The 16,048-nt window shown below is 53.7% G+C and overlaps 4 protein-coding genes across 4 annotated transcripts; 2 read left to right on the forward strand and 2 right to left on the reverse strand.

Annotated features, from left to right (window-relative positions):
• Positions 1-252: 252 nt before the first annotated feature.
• N7459_001478 (SET domain protein) lies at positions 253-2,494 on the forward strand (the record flags this gene model as incomplete). The annotated part of the gene is made up of 4 exons (XM_056940663.1): positions 253-269; positions 357-908; positions 981-1,240; positions 1,305-2,494. 4 exons carry the CDS (start codon positions 253-255, stop codon positions 2,492-2,494), a joined length of 2,019 nt encoding a protein of 672 aa, XP_056804943.1.
• A 269-nt stretch (positions 2,495-2,763) lies between these two features.
• Positions 2,764-4,383, forward strand: N7459_001479 (NADH-quinone oxidoreductase subunit NuoF; the record flags this gene model as incomplete). The annotated part of the gene is made up of 3 exons (XM_056940664.1): positions 2,764-3,024; positions 3,088-3,159; positions 3,226-4,383. The coding sequence occupies 3 exons, from the start codon at positions 2,764-2,766 to the stop codon at positions 4,381-4,383; spliced, it is 1,491 nt and encodes a 496-aa protein (XP_056804944.1).
• A 454-nt stretch (positions 4,384-4,837) lies between these two features.
• Positions 4,838-6,762, reverse strand: N7459_001480 (putative MFS transporter; the record flags this gene model as incomplete). The annotated part of the gene is made up of 2 exons (XM_056940665.1): positions 4,838-5,501; positions 5,660-6,762. 2 exons carry the CDS (start codon positions 6,760-6,762, stop codon positions 4,838-4,840), a joined length of 1,767 nt encoding a protein of 588 aa, XP_056804945.1.
• Positions 6,763-7,512: 750 nt separating this feature from the next.
• Positions 7,513-14,371, reverse strand: N7459_001481 (uncharacterized protein; the record flags this gene model as incomplete). Its single annotated transcript, XM_056940666.1, has 6 exons — positions 7,513-7,626; positions 7,685-9,343; positions 9,394-9,630; positions 9,831-13,540; positions 13,851-13,955; positions 14,275-14,371. 6 exons carry the CDS (start codon positions 14,369-14,371, stop codon positions 7,513-7,515), a joined length of 5,922 nt encoding a protein of 1,973 aa, XP_056804946.1.
• Between the last annotated feature and the right edge of the window lie 1,677 nt (positions 14,372-16,048).

Consider the following 16,048-nt stretch of genomic DNA (forward strand, 5'->3'; position numbering starts at 1 on the left):
GACTGTATTCTTCAGCTAACTTCCAATGTTTTTGATCGGTATATTGAGGTTTCCTCTATTATAGCGTCATTTGCTGCCTCGAGATGCGCAACGGAGGGAAAAAAAAAAGTGGGCCGGAATGGCCCACCTCCCGCCGAATCTTTTCTGAACAATGATATCACTCGACTCGGTCGTCTCGCGGTGACATATTCTACTCGGCGAGGAAATCGTTCCGTCGAGCCTCACTTGACGTGGAGAGTGCCCCATTGAACCATGGCTTCGTCATCAGAGTCAGTACAAACCCATTGTACCCAACCCCGCGGGAATATATCTCGGCATCCCAAGAATCAAGCACACAGTTTAACCTCTCAATCCAGGACCACCAGTGGCCATTCCCTCGCGGCCCATCAAGAATTAGCAGAATGGGTTGCCGCACAAGGAGGCTATATCGACGACAGCGTGTGCATTGCGCAAGACGCCCAACGTGGCGTGCACATGCAAGTGAAGGCCGACTGGCCACACAATGTCACTAAAGAGACGCGGGTCATCAACACGCCGCTCGGCGTGACAATGTCATACTTCAACGCGATCGACTACGAGTGCGCACGTGGCAAGTTTTCCAGCCACGGTGTAATATTCCCGCGCGCATTCGTTGATGCCGTGGGCATCGAGGAAACGTCCGCGTTCTTTCTGATGGGCCAGTTCTTGCGGGGCGAGAAGGGCTTCTGGTTCCCTTATTTGCGTACGCTACCGCAGCCGGGACAGCTGACTACGCCTCTGTTCTTTGGCGAGGAGGATGTGGACTGGCTTCAGGGAACGGGCATCCAGGAGGCTGCCGTGCACCGGTTCCAGAGTTGGGATGAAAAATTTGATTCCTCGATTGCGAAGTTGGAGGAGTTAGGATTTGAAGGATTGGAAGAGTACACATGGTGAGTTGTTCATCATTTCTGCTGATTTGCTGATGCTGCTGGTCCAGATTGTGCTTTGTGCTGACTTTGTAGGGATCTATATCTCTGGGCTTCAACTATCATCACCTCACGCGCATTCTCTGCCAAGGTTCTGTCCAGTGCTGTGGAAGCTTCTGACTTGCCCGATGATGGCGTGTCAGTCTTGTTGCCACTTATTGATCTTCCAAACCATCGGCCACTGGCGAGAGTCGAGTGGAGGGCGGGGGCTGAAGACGTTGGTATGATTGTTTTGGAGGAGATTGCTCCAAGCCAGGAGATCTCAAATAACTACGGCCCTCGGAACAACGAGCAGTGTGAGTGTCTCATCCCAGAGTAAAGCATCTATAATTGGTCAAACTAACAGTGAGATAAAATTAGTGCTGATGAATTACGGATTTTGCCTCCCCAACAATCAAACCGATTATCGCATTGTCAAACTGGGTGTGAAGCCTGACAGCCCACTAAACAAGGCCAAGGCCCGCCAGATCGAGATGTTCCCCGAGCTGGCTAAGAATATCGAAGACCACTACTATATCTTCAATGTCTTCTACCCTCTCTTAGCTCCGGACGGGCCTATGGAGCACTCGATTTTCTCACCGGCACTCTTCAACGCGCTGACAGTCCTGGAGGCAAATGAACGCGAGCGCAAGAATATTGAGATTACAGAGGCGGGAATCTCCATCCGAAGTGCTTACGGAAATGGGCGTAGCACACTCAAAGCCCTGGCGCAGATCAGTTTTGAGCTCATTTCACACATCACAATGCTTCAAGAGTCTGCACAGGACCTGCCGGCGCAGCCGGCGAACCTGAAGCAGATCTTTGCCAAAATATACCGGAACGGCCAGATCACGCTGGACAAGACCGCATTGGTAATCGCAACGTGGACCCTCGCACGTGCGCGAGAGCATACCCGCGGTCAGGCCTGGGAGGATACCAAGAGCTTGCTGAGTGAGCATCTGGACAAGATCCCCGTTGGCTATTTCGGGGAGGAGACCATGTCAAAGATGCAAGTACGCATATTGGAGCGAAGATCTCTGGTTCCAATGAATGGAGAGCTGTTCAGACTGGGCGAGCTGTTTAGTTTGCTTCCATCTGATATCCAGGGGCCGAGCCAGACATGCTATGAGCGTATTAGAGGACAACATCCAGCATTGTCCTCGGAGCCACAGATCATGTTCGCCCTTGTGATATGCCTCCTGGTTGCAACTGGTCGGTCATCCCAGGTGCGACCGCAGTTGTCATCGCGCCTCACCCGGTGGGTGGACTTCCTCTGCCAAGAGTATCCTCTTGAATCTGAGGACGATTCAGCATCACAGTCGCAGGGCTGGGCAATCCTTGGGCAACTGGACCAGCTCTTTGGCAGGGAACAGGCAATGTCATGGACAGCGGAAGATGGGGCGACCTGGCTGGCTGAGAGCAATGAGTGGTTAAACCCGCAGTGGTTGCAGTGGGCTTATACGGTGAGTGACCAAGAGATGTTGTTGATCCCTTTGGAGCCACTGCAGGTGCTGGGAAATGATGGCCAAGGGATAGCGAAGAATGCGGTGATGTATGTGCCACAAGAATGATCAAAATGAACAGAGAATAGAAATGAGAGACTGGTGAGAAATGAAACCGAGCGAAGAACTGCAGTATGACTAGACGCGCCCAAAAAGGAAGTGCGTCATGGCTGAAATGGGAAACCACTGACTCAGCAACATATCACCTGACCTGCCACCAATCAGATCGCACGTAAAGGCGGATCGTTCAGCAAGCGCAGGAATTGCCGTGAGCTCCCCCTTCCTTCTCTCCATGACCGCTTGACCCTTTGCACTACGCATTGCACCAATCCGTCATCATGATATCTCGAGCGGCGGCTCCCTCCACCTCCTCCCTATCCCACCTCTCGACCCGCTCCCTCCGCGCCCAGGGGGCGGCCGCCCGCTCCTTCGCGACCGTGCAAGAGGCTCCTCCCGTGCGGCACCATGGCGGGCTGCAGGACCAGGACCGCATCTTCAACAACCTCTACGGACACCATGGTGCGGATCTGAAGTCGGCAATGAAGTACGGCGGTGATTGGCACCGGACGAAGGACATCGTGCTGAAGGGCCATGACTGGGTGGGTAACAACTGTTGTGTTGGGCAGAACTGGACGAACGTCGGTTGCTGACGCATTCTGCAGCTCATCTCGGAGATCAAGGCTTCGGGCCTTCGCGGCCGTGGAGGTGCTGGTTTCCCCTCGGGATTGAAATACGTAAGTGGGATGGAAATGCTTCAATTCTGGAGTGTGCATTTTGTCTGACCCAGACCGGATCTTTAGTCGTTCATGAACTTCAAGGACTGGGACAAGGACCCGCGACCACGGTATCTGGTCGTCAACGCTGATGAGGGCGAGCCGGGTACCTGCAAGGACCGTGAGATTATGCGCAAGGACCCGCAGAAGCTGATTGAGGGTTGCTTGGTGGTGGGCCGTGCCATGAACGCCAACGCCGCCTACATCTACATCCGTGGCGAGTTCTACCACGAGGCGACCGTCCTGCAGCAGGCTATCAACGAGGCATACGAGGCCGGCTTCATCGGCAAGAACGCGTGCGGTACCGGATACGACTTCGACGTTTACATTCACCGAGGAATGGGCGCCTACATTTGCGGCGAGGAGACTTCGCTAATCGAGTCGATCGAAGGCAAGGCTGGCAAGCCCCGCCTCAAGCCGCCCTTCCCCGCTGCCGTTGGTCTGTTTGGCTGCCCCAGCACTGTCACCAACGTCGAGACCGTCGCCGTGACCCCGACTATTATGCGCCGTGGCCCCAGCTGGTTCTCTTCGTTCGGTCGTGAGCGTAACGCCGGTACCAAGCTGTTCTGTATCTCCGGCCATGTCAACAACCCCGTCACTGTCGAGGAGGAGATGTCCATTCCTCTGCGCGAGCTGATTGAGAAGCATTGCGGTGGCGTGCGCGGTGGCTGGGACAACCTGCTTGCCGTTATCCCCGGTGGCTCGTCCACACCCGTGATCCCCAAGTCCGTGGCCGACAATCAGCTGATGGACTTTGACGCCCTCAAGGACTCGCAGACCGGTCTGGGTACCGCTGCTGTTGTCGTTATGGACAAGTCCACCGACATTGTCCGTGCCATCTCCCGTCTGTCCAGCTTCTACAAGCACGAGTCCTGCGGTCAGTGCACCCCCTGCCGTGAGGGCAGCAAGTGGACTATGCAGATGATGCAGCGTATGGAGACTGGCAACGCCCGCGAGCGCGAGATCGACATGCTCCAGGAGCTCACAAAGCAGGTTGAAGGCCACACCATCTGCGCTTTGGGTGAGGCTTTCGCCTGGCCCATCCAGGGTCTGATCCGCCATTTCCGCCCCGAGCTAGAGGCCCGCATCCGCCAGTACGAGAAGGAGCTTGGCGCTGCTCCCTTCGCCGGTGGCTGGAACCCGGACAGCCGTGCTGAGGGCAAGCTGATCTCTCCTGGCATGTAAAAAACTCCTCTGGATCTGTTTCCCTCCTCTCGCCCTCCTACCACTCCCGATCTCTGATCAATTCCTCCATCCTTGTCTCTCCAAAACGAAACAGGAACAGGCCGGTTTCCTTTAGAACAAGAGCTGATCTATCTTATCTCTCTGGCCTCCTTTGCTGGCTGGTAATGTCTGTATCTGGCCAGGGAAGGGGGTTGTCTCTATATCTCTTTTACTCTTCCCCTACACTGCTCGAGCCCCTTCCTGTCGCGCCTAGGTCGTTTCCTTTCATGTACAGTCGGTAGCAAATTCATGCATTTCATGTTCATATCTTCCATGCGGATTTGATTTTGTAGATTCTAACTCAATAAACTCCACGCAGGAAAGCAACATGCAGTTTCATGTTGGAAAAAACAAAGCTCAAGCATTCACGCCATCACATTCGTAACACCATTAGACCCTCCTTATGCCCTTCCAGCTACGACCGCACCTCAATTTCTGTCTCCGGTCGAATATCCTGATCTCCATCCACCTCATCTTTGGTCTGCTCTTCACTCTTCGCAGCTACCTCCACATCAGCTCGTTCTTCCTTCTGTCTCTTTTCCCGCTCGATCTTCGCCAACCTTTTCTCCCTCCACCCCATCCCATACACACTTTCCATCCAGAGCAATCCCATCGCAGCCCCCATCAACAGCCCTAAAAAGGCAAAGCACCACCCCCATCCCATACCGTTCAGCATCTGATCAATCACCGCCGCCCCAATCGCGCCAAGCCAGCACCGCACCAGGTTACACGCCGCAGCCGCAGTGGCCGGCCGGTCAGGGAAGAGATCGACCAGGAGCGTGTTGAGCGTGTTCAAAGACGCGATGAAGCAAAACCCGATGATGAACTGCAGCACCAGCGGCGCTGCGAGATGCGCGTGCTGCTGCAGCGTCCAGCCGTACGGGATGAAAGCGGCAATGCCGAGGGCCATGACGGGGAAGACGGTCTGCAGACGGGTGCGTTCGATCGGGTAGGCGCGCAGATCGTCGCCTTTTTTACGGTCGACAGGGAGGCCGAGCTTCTGGGCCGTGCGCGTGTAGTTGTAGTCGATTGCTTTGCCGTTGAGGACGGCGCTGAGGCAGGCGCTGATGCCGAGCGGACTGGTGCGCGAAGAAAGAGGTTAGCGTTGGCTATGGGGGAATGACGGGGTGGAAGGGGGTATACTTGCAGGAAGCAGAGGCCGATCTGGAGGTCGTTGAAGCCGTATAGCTCGCCGAATAGATTGGGCGTGCTGGTTAGCAGGGCAATGTTGGCGAACATCACTAGTCCGACGTATAATATGATGATCAGGGCGTCTTTTTCGAGCAATATCACGAAGGACTCGAAAGGGTTGGGGAACTTGAGTTTTGTCGAGCCGTGGGCGTGTCCTTGTGAGGACTCTGCCTGGCCAGTCGAGGTGTGTCCTTCCTGACCAACTAAGATCGCATTGCTAGATCTGTATGCACTCAGATATTGGAGTAGCGACATGCGCCACCATTCCTTGGGCGGCAAGCTGCCGTTTCCCACGATCTTTCGGGCCGTCTCTGGCATGGCGATCATGAATAGGACCAGGTAGCCTCCGCTGATAATGACGAGAAACCAGAACACGCTTCGCCAGCCGAGGAACTTGGCTAAGAGGCCGCCGATGACTGGACCCAGCGCTGGCGCAACCATCACCCCCGCCGCCATGGGCCCGATGTACTTGCCACGCTCAGCTGGGGTTGCGATATCAGCAATGACGCCGTAGCCGAAGGATACAGTGCCGCTGCTTCCGGCACTCTGGATACAGCGCAGCACCAGCAGAGCGGCGAAGCTGTTCTGCAGTGCAAGACCGATATTGGCAGCTGTGTAGATGGCAAAGGCAATGATATACGCCGGGCGACGGCCACCCGTGTCTGCAAAGGTGCCCATGAAACTCGGAGCCAGGCCTTGCAGAATCATATATGTTGTGATGGTGAGATTCACCAGCGCATTTGTGAGGTGATAGTTCTGCACCAGTGTCGGCATGACAGGATAGTAGATCTGCCCGGAGAGCGGAGAGAAAAAGGATGCCATTGTTACCATCAGGACAATGAATCGCTTCTGATGTTTGCCAAACGCCGAGTGCACAGGTCTTGTATCTTCATCTGCATCCGGTGTAATATTTGCTTGTAGTTGTTCCTTTCCCACCGATAATCCGGCCACGGGCTGGTCCCTATCATTAGGAGGGTTCTCGTCAGAGACTGGCATGACTGCTTCGTTTTCATTGGTGGCTTGGGTATCTTGACACTGTCCATCTTGCATGAGTGGAGGGCTTTGCTCTCGAGGCCCGGGACCCTCGTCGCATCTCATGTCAGTCGATACAACGTCCTGGCCCCCCTCGGGAGTCTGGCCTCCGTCCATCTTCCCACCAAGGTGATTGAGCAGGTGATAGAAACAAGAAATAACCCGAGACGACCAGAGGATCCGAGGAGGTGAAATCGGGTGCAAGTGAGAACTGCGAGTAGCAAAAGCGAATATACCGGATGAATGCCGGATCACGTAGCCGTGGGACGCAATATGGGGTTCGATTACCCTGTGCACGAATGACGACAGGTTGGCGTAGGGAGGTAGAAGTTAGAGAGCAGAAACCGATAATGCTCACCCAGAAGAGGTGAAAATCGAGCACCGTTAGACCCTTGCAGTCTTGTGCACACCAGCTCGACGAGTCACCAGGGTGCGATGTGTGATTAGCTTTGCTCGGCGTGTAATGGAAGGTGCTTTTGTGCCACGGTGATGGATCGAAGTCTGTCAGTGCAGTCAGGATGATTTTACATCGGGCAGAGAGAAAGCATCAGATAAGACCGAAGATGCTGGATGCGAAACGTTTGGACTCGACTCGAGGAAAAAGTGCCTCGTCGTGACTGCCATATAGTGCCATGTGAACCAATCAAACCGATCTTAGCTCTGGCCGCAGATGCCTTAATCACCCCAGCTCTATGACTACGATGCTCTAGAGGAACCGAGGAAGGAGACATAGCAATAGATTGAGGTAGATAAAATACAGATTCATGTCATGGATCACAAAAAGGAAATGGTTGTGGTGGGGGTGAAACAGAAGAAAATGGAAAATGGAAATAGGCATCGAATTGATCACATATCCATCAATGCATCTTAGAACCCACCCGCCATGATCACGCCGTAATACCGGCGGCTCATCTCCACGGTTTGCAGTAGGCGAGCATCGCCTGTCAAAGGCAGGCCGAGGACTGCAGAGGCTTCGATCGACTATGAAAAGACAGAAGTTAGTAACAACACAATGGGTTGGACAGCAGACGAAACGAACCTGGACATCCTCATGGGTAATCCAGCCGGCAACGGCGCGGCTCATCTCCTTGAATGCTACACGCTCCTCCAGACCATCGATGCCAGAGCCATGGCGAACACGGTCCCCCATCCTCACAAGGGCACTGACAAGGCGATTCAGACGAGTCGGATCACGTCGGCCCCGGGGTGCCGTGGCCAGACGCAAGAAGTCCTCGTAGATACCACCGCCAGAGGCCCAGCCACGCATCTTGCGTTCAGGGTTATCGCCGAAGCCGGAAACAAGCTGGTCAAGGGTGTTGTAATCGCGCGAAATAATCGTGGTCGGACCGACCACGCGACAGAAAGTGGCGTGAGCATCGTTCCAGTGCTTACCGCGAATGAGGCAATCGACTTCGCCGGTAGCGTCGCCACTGTCGCGGGCACGAAGGGCTTTGGCAACCCAAATCCAGGCGTCAGGCAGTTGCAGATCGCCAGTCAAATGCGCCCACACTGGGTCGGGGGTAGAGCCGTCTTCAGTACTGGGATTGGGAAGGTGGGCACCGAAACGGGCAAGGGTTTCTTGAACACCGCGCTTACGGTCCTCGGGTTGTGAAAGGTGAAGCAGGACAAAAAGAGCCGGGGCGAGTGCCCCTCCTGCAATTATCTCAGAGGCGTAGTCCCACACAAGTCGATCAGTTTGGGATTGATTGATCTTGACTGCATCATTGTGTCCGACGACGGTAGCAAGAGCATGGTGCAGTTGGAAGGACAGGCGGTTGGTGAGGCGGTCGCCGGACAATGATTCTGGGAGCAGAGCCGCGGGGAGCTCAACGGGTGCGATCTTTGCGTGACCGTTGGCTGCCGAGTAGGCTTTGAGTAGAACCCAAAGAGCGGATTCCCGTCCGAGAGTGTCCGAGCCAGGCTGTAGCGAGGCACGGGTGCTGGCACTGTGGGATGGATGGGGGAAGGCTGGTTCTAATCCGGTGGCTAGATCGTCGAGGAACTTAGAGACGGCCACTTCAATCGGCTCATCCTCGGTAGTGCCGTACCAGAGACGGAGACCGAAAGCCTGTAGCCAGTCCAGTTCAAACCGTTCGGTGAACACGAAGCTGGAGGCCCGGTCTTCAAGTGCTCCACCTGATTTGCCTTCGCTACGGAGACCGTTGCCTGCAATCAACTCGTATAGAGCTCGGACGGGCTCGCTCATCTCCGATAGCACATTGTTCTGACGCCACACGTCAATCTGATTCGCCATATCGGCCCGTGAGGTAGCATCACGACCAATTTGTGCAACCACGGTGGCCAAATGAAGGTTCTGGCTTTCCACCAAAGTTTTGCATGCTTCTTCGATCCGGTGGGAGCAAAGAAGATGGACGGCACGCTCTTCGGGGGAATGAATGTTGTCAAGGGCCTGCGTATGTCTGTCACGAATGACGCTCTCCCAAAGGCGTGACAAGCGATCCTTCTTAATCCGGTGGGCAAACTTGGGTCGGAGCTGAGATGGCACACCCGCAGAGATGTCATCCTCAATATCGTTATTGAACAAGATATTAGCCAATTTCCACACAAGTCGCTCTTCCTCTGGGGCTTGCGAAACAGCATATTGACTAAGGTCAATATTGGCGATCCGGACTAAAGGGATGCCATCAACCCGTTGAATGGTGGATTGTCGCTGCTGTAAGTCGAGCATCTCGTTTGACTTCATCAGAGTTAGTACGAATTCAGGATTGAACAAAGACCGACACATACGTGAGAAGACGCGTTAAACGTCATGACGGCAATATCTCTTCCCTCACTGAAAACAGAGAAGCGTTCCTGCCATCGGTTGGCGGCGCCGGATAGAGGCTCCGTCATATCGTCCTTGGCACAAACAATAGAGTCCATGGGACCCCAGCGAGGTTTGAATGACTCGTGGAAGGCCGCGTCAGACTTGTCCATCTGTGTCGAGTCACCGGCAAACGTTTTGGGTTGCTTGTTGTAAGGCCACTGTACAGAAGAAAAGAGGCAGTTTTAGCTCAGAGGATCTCTCAAATTGGTTGACTATCTGTGGGGTAAGGAAATGCAAGGCCTAGATACATGATGAGGGGCAAACAGTTGATGAACAAGCGAATAGAGGGGACAGGGGAAAAGGGCACTGTGAATGAAATGCAATGCAGTCAGGTGGAAATCAAGGAAGGGGTGCGAACCTCAAAGCCCTTGGGCTGCGATTTGGAAGCCTTGAACGGAGAAGGAGCGTTTTGCTTGCCCGGCTGCTGAAACAGAGAGTTGAGGACATCGATACTGGTGGAGAAACCCTTCTTGGGAGAGGTCGCAGTTTTCTCAGTGGGAGAGCCGTTGTTCAAGAGAGGCCGATCGGTGAAGGCATTTCCTTGAATCTCTCGTAAAGCGTCACGATTCTGTTTGCGAGGGCTGATCGTTCGTTGAAGCTGCTCCGCCCAATCACCACTGAGATCAAGACGAGGCTTGGGAGGGGTACCGAAAGGCTTCGATATGGGGTGGGTGGTATCAAGATCGGTGGCAGTGAGCTGGGTGTCGTCCCGCTCCACGGTGCGATGAAGATTGGGGAAGGAACCCGCCATGTCCATCTCCTCATCTTCATCAGATCCAACTACAGAGTCACCAGATTGCTGGCTCTCAGTGACAAAGTCATCATCCTGTTCAGTAGTCGAACCCGTGGAGCCTTCCTCTAAAAAAGACTCGGTCTCACCCTCAGAACCCATCTCTTGATCTTCCACTTCCATAGCCTGGCTGCCGAATGAGCCGGGCACCAGCTTGCGCTTCTTGAAGTCGAAAGTATCGTCGTCGACGCCTGCTATGGAACCAACGAAAGACTCATCAATGGAGAAGGTCGCAGACTGCTCAAAGCTCACGGGATGGTCAGGCTGAGCCTTTGGGGTGCGACTGTCAGGGCCTGCGCTTAGAGTGCTCTGGTCAAGGCTCTCACCTTCCTCGTCCTCGTCATAATCGAGTCCGTAAGTAGTGAAATGGGGGACCTTGAAGACCCAGGTTCCCGTCTCAATCTCATACGTGACGAATTCAGTATCGGTCACCTTCTGCAGACGGTCAATGTGCTTGTCGAAGAGAGGACCACTGGTGAGGGGAGACGGCTTTTTCCTGTCGCGGGTACGAGGCCAGGAATTTTCGATGCGCAGAGTAGAGGGGACGTTCAGTCCTTTGCCTCTAGGGGGCTTGATTGCCTCATCGGGATACACTGTGATCTTACGAACACCGATATCCACAATGCCCCCAAAGATACTGTCAAGGTCGACTGTAGTCAGATCGACGGTGCCATTGAAGGTGACTTGTCCGCAGTGCTGACGGCCAACAGTAAAGTCGACCACGCTCTTCAGGTCATCACGAGACATCTTGCTGATTTCTGCGGCAGAGGGCTTCATCCAGTATTCACCTGGCTTGGGGTCACCGCCGGGAACGTAGGCAAGGCGCTTCACAGTGGTTTCCGATGTAGAGACAGGCTCACCATTTTCAGGCACGACAGCGAGATCACGGCGAACGGGTTCCATCTCAGGTTTGTCGGTATCATCGATACCGTTGAGGCTGCCACTCTTACGAGTAGAGCGGAGGAAGCCAAGCTCTTCAGGAGTTGGCTCTGGGGTCTTGGACTCCACTTGCACAATTTCACCGCCAGAAACGCCAGGGGAGGTCGAGTCAAAGCTGACCTTTTTCTTGAGCTTGTCAGCAGGATGAGTCGCGTCGTCGCCATTGGTGATGGAAGCAGGCGACGTGCTGGCCGGACGGGTGAAGAGATCGTTCCTCAGGCTGCGATCAATGGTGAGGCGCTTGAGGCTGCCAGTGTTGCTGCGTCCGCTCCCGGTCTGTAGGGCCCCGGGAGACAGAACACTATCCGACTCCGGGTCAAAAGTTTTACGGAGGTTGCTGGTGGAATAGCTTTTGCTGAAGCTACGGCCAACGCTGCCACTAAAGCTACCACGCAAGCTGCCACTGCTAGGTCCCGAGGTCAACAAGCTGCTGCTGAATCCAGATGGAGTGCTTCCAGCACTCGAAGGCGACCCGTAAGTTGAGTAAGAAAATCCGTAGCCTTGACGCTTCGGAGGTGTAATGAGACGATTGGCAGCATTGGGTGTGATCTTGTAAACAGGCAAGGGGGTTCGCTGTTTCTGCTTCATGCTGGCTGAGAGCGGCGTAGCCAAGGGACCCGGGGTTGATTGATTAGGAGGCGGGAGACCAGAGAAGATAGATTGACTGCCGTAGGGGTTGCCCTCGAGCAAGGACGAATGCAAGCTTCCGGGAACCGGCTGCTGTTGTTGCTGTTGTGCCGGCTGTGAGGTGCCGAACAAGCTAGTGCCAGCAGGCTGTTGCTGTTGGCTCTGATTAGTTCCAAATAGCCCGGTAGTCGCAGGCTGTCCCGTTGCATTCTGATTTCCGAAAAGCCCGCCGCCGGTGGTACCAGTCGAGGACCCGAAGAGGCCAGTAGAGGGCTTTTGTTGCTGATTCTGGCCTCCAAACAAGCTACTGCCGGGCTGCTGAGTTTGGGTGTTGGTTCCGAAACCCGAGAACGCGCCACCGGTAGTACCACCGGAGCCGAAGAGACCCCCAGGCTTTTGCTGTTGTTGGTTTTGCTGGCTGCCACTAAAGAGGCCACCAGTGGTGCTGGGCTGCTGATTTTGACTTGATCCAAACAGACCGCCTGTGGACTGCTGTTGCTGTTGCGGCTGAGTCCCACCGAAGAGACTCGATCCGGTTGTCCCACTGGCAGTATTACCAAATAGGCTCGAGCCGGTCTGCTGTGGCTGGTTGGAGCCAAAACCACCACCGCCACCGAAGAGTGGCTTAGTTTGGGCTTGAGTTTGATTTTGGGTCCCAAAGCCACTGCCGAAGGTGCTTGCCCCGGTCTGCTGTGGTTGAGTACCGAAAGGCGTGGATGTGGTGGTCGTGGTTCCGCCGAAGGTACTTGGAGCAGTGCTTGTTTGCTGACCTCCAAATCCTCCGAACGTAGAGCCAGTGCCTCCAGTGGAACCAAACGCTGGCTTGTTCTGCTGTTGTTGATTGCCGCTGAACAAACCGCCGCCGCCGCCAAAAGCGCTGGTACCGGTGCTAGTGTTGCCTCCAAATCCGCCGCTTGTTCCGGTGTTTGTGCCAAACAGGGAAGACTGCGAGGTTGCCGGGGTTGATCCAAACCCAGATGTTGTGCCTGCGGGCTTGGGTCCAAATAGCGAGTTGGTAGAAGTTCCGAATCCGCCAGTAGTCTGCGTACCGCCACCAAAGGAAGTGCCCGTACTTGTGGCACCGAATGGCGTGCCACCGCCACCGAAGGCCGGGGTAGTCTGTTGTTGAGTTCCAAAGCCACTACCACCACCACCAAAAGCGGAGGTGCCGAAGGCACCGGCTTGACCACTGCCGTTTCCAAATCGGCGCCCTTGTTGATAATCGGCGAGCCTAAGCTCCTCAAAGGAGAACTTGCTGTAGGGCTGCATGAAGCTGACGCTCTGATAGTGGTTCGTTACAGTGCTATTGTTGTCCTTCTCGGTAAATGGACTGAATTGGGTGCCACCGGTACCTTCACAGGTAGGAGGATTGCCTTGAAAGGCTGTTCCAGAAGCCCCGAAACCAGTGTTTGTCGCCCCCGCCCCTCCAAAGCCTGTGTTGGAGCCGAAAGTGCTGCCGCCAGTGGTCGAAGAGCCGAAAGTCCCAGCAGGTTTATTGCCGAAAAGACCCCCGCTGGTATTGGTGTTGCTGCCGAAGGCGCCTGTATTCCCGGTCCCAAATCCACCACCGCTGCCGAATGAAGAACCGGTCCCAGGTGTTGAAGTACCTCCGAAAAGATTCCCAGAGGTGTTGGTTGTCGTTCCAAAGCCTCCAGGTCGAGACTGGCTCCCGAAAAGAGAGTTTGACTGATTCTGTGTGTTGCTACCGAAACCTAAAGACATATAACGTCAGTCACCGTCGGGAAATTGAAATCATGAAGACAAAAACGGTAGTAGCATAATAGAACAGGAGTATCTCGAGTTGAAATGACCGAGACCTAGTTGACCTATGTGGAAAGCTCTTGTCGGCACAGCCGAGTTGAAAAGACTGGCACATGAGCAGCAGTCTGCATACGTTGCGTCGAAAGGTATCCTTGAATGCCGCAGTATGCTTGGTCCGAGGCGACAGGGAGCCACATCAGGAACAACCAAATGTCGTTGAAGGAGTAGAATCGCAAGGTTCTTATCGTTTCAAGCACGTACCTCCGCCAGCTCCACCGGAGCCGAAGCCACTGGATGTGTTGTTACCGAACAAGCTACCTCCTGTGCTGCCAGCACCGAAAGTGGAGTTGTTGGTTGATCCAAAGCCTAGATGACGGAGAGAAAGATCGTGGTCAGAGGGACTGGTTTTGCGAGCAGGTCTTTGCAACTCGTTCTCTTGTCGCGGCGTCGCTGATCATCGAGAGGATCCGCAGGGTGGCGTGTCGTGGCACGGCGAAGGTTGTCAAACTGAGATGGGTTGCCTTGCGCGTGTCATCGTCATGGCGGGTCGACGTCAGGAGCACCGGGTTGTTGTCGAGACAGAGAGGAGAGATGAAGAACTGAGGGTGGGGGGTTGGAAGTAATGGGAAGATGGGGAGTAGGAAAGACAAAGTGGGAAGCAAGACAACGATCGTGAATAACCTACCTCCTGTAGTATTGCCGGTTCCAAAGCCACCAGAGGTCCCAAAGCCGGAGCTCTGGTTGTTCTGACCGAACCCTCCTCCTCCAAATGCGAAAGACATGTTGTCGGTCGGAGCAGAAGGGGGTCACAGTTGCATATGGCGGGTTCGCGCAGGTGGAGAGACAATGAAGCCGCCAGCGATCGTGGAGTGAGGCGAACAGAGTGCGCGTGAAGGAAAAGAGGGAGAGACGCGACAGAAAAGTAACTTGAAGTTTGCCAGAGGCAAGGTGATTATGTCAGCAACGGGCGACGGTGCTCCGTCACGTGGTTGGTGCCTGATTTGGACTCGCCCAAGATGCGACTTGGCGCCACTCCCGGGGCGTTCTGACACAGCGATGACTTGACCGAAGTCGTGCTGTGGTTGCCACCTAGGTATTTCTATAGCATACTTAGGGATCTATTTTCGAAATAGGATCTTTAATGATCCCTGTCAACTTATTCCTGCGCAAGCATTCTACAAGGTCTGTATGTACGCCCACGTAATATTACTGATGATAGATAGATGTGCCAACTATATTCACATGAATATTTGTCTGAACTAATACAAACGTGCCCGGATCTGATGAAAAGAAGAAAGAACCAAGAACCCAAAGTGAATCAATCACATGTAGCTCCCATATAAAGGGACTCATACACCAGTTTCTGATGAAAGCTCCCACAAATATTTCCCAATCCGTCGGTCTGGCAATATACCCAAATCAGTTACAAAATCAGTATAGTATGTTTTGAAGTGACGGGAGATACAGGGGCGCAGTTCAGTAGCGACCAATAAGTCTGCCCTGTATCGCTTAGAGTATATAGTAAAAGGTCCTGATGAATCAGACACAAAGTTAGTGATTGGACTCTCAGCTACGGTGGAGCTTATATGTTGAAGAAGAACAGCGACATGACGCTCTGCGCTGTGTCAGAAAGCTTGTAATATTTCTTGCTGCTGCCGGAGATCAGCTACTTAAAATATGTAATAAGACGATGTCGAATCATAGCAGAAAACCTTGATGACCATGAGCACCCATGTATGGGAAATACTATACGTCAAAATATGCATATTCACACGTTCTATAAGGATCCTCAATTCCTACAGGTAATGAGACACGAGCCACTCCGTATTATTTGCTCATCTAAATTTCAACGCTCGACCAAGCGCATGACCTGTTTTACCTACGTCTAGATATAGTTGCCAGGCAATATCAATTACAGTACGTGGCAAATGCGCCCAGAAATATATTTGCAGACGCATACAGTGCCTGGCTCCATAGGTCTGTTGAGGCCACTTAACAATCAAGAACAACAGGACCCTGAAATCCAGGTTGCGAGCAGAAACCCTCGGTGAACACAAGGAACCTAAGAATCTGAGCACGCAAAAGTAGTCCCCCAATCCTCTAGCACCATATCCTCACAAGGGCATATCTCGACACCATTGCACTATGATCCTTCGGTGGGCATGGCGATGCTGGGAATAAAGCCTGTAGCTGCTTTACGCCACAAGTCAAGGCTTGATAGCTACAGGGATGGATACCACTTCCTGTTCAGCCTTGCATCACTGTGAGACAATCACGCTAATATTTGTATGTGTAATTCATAAAAAGAATAACGAAACACTCAATTTCGCAGACCTGGTATGACGGAGACCAAACCTACCAGCCACAGGAAGCATATAACTTCCCATCCTCATTATACACGAACATTCAGAGCTTGCTCTTCTGAAACATCATTATCATCAACTCATGGACAAAGAACT

The sequence above is a fragment of the Penicillium hispanicum genome (assembly GCF_028827665.1).
Source record: "Penicillium hispanicum strain IBT 35686 chromosome Unknown utg000001l_segment0_segment0, whole genome shotgun sequence".
Classification (NCBI taxonomy): Eukaryota; Fungi; Ascomycota; class Eurotiomycetes; order Eurotiales; family Aspergillaceae; genus Penicillium; species Penicillium hispanicum.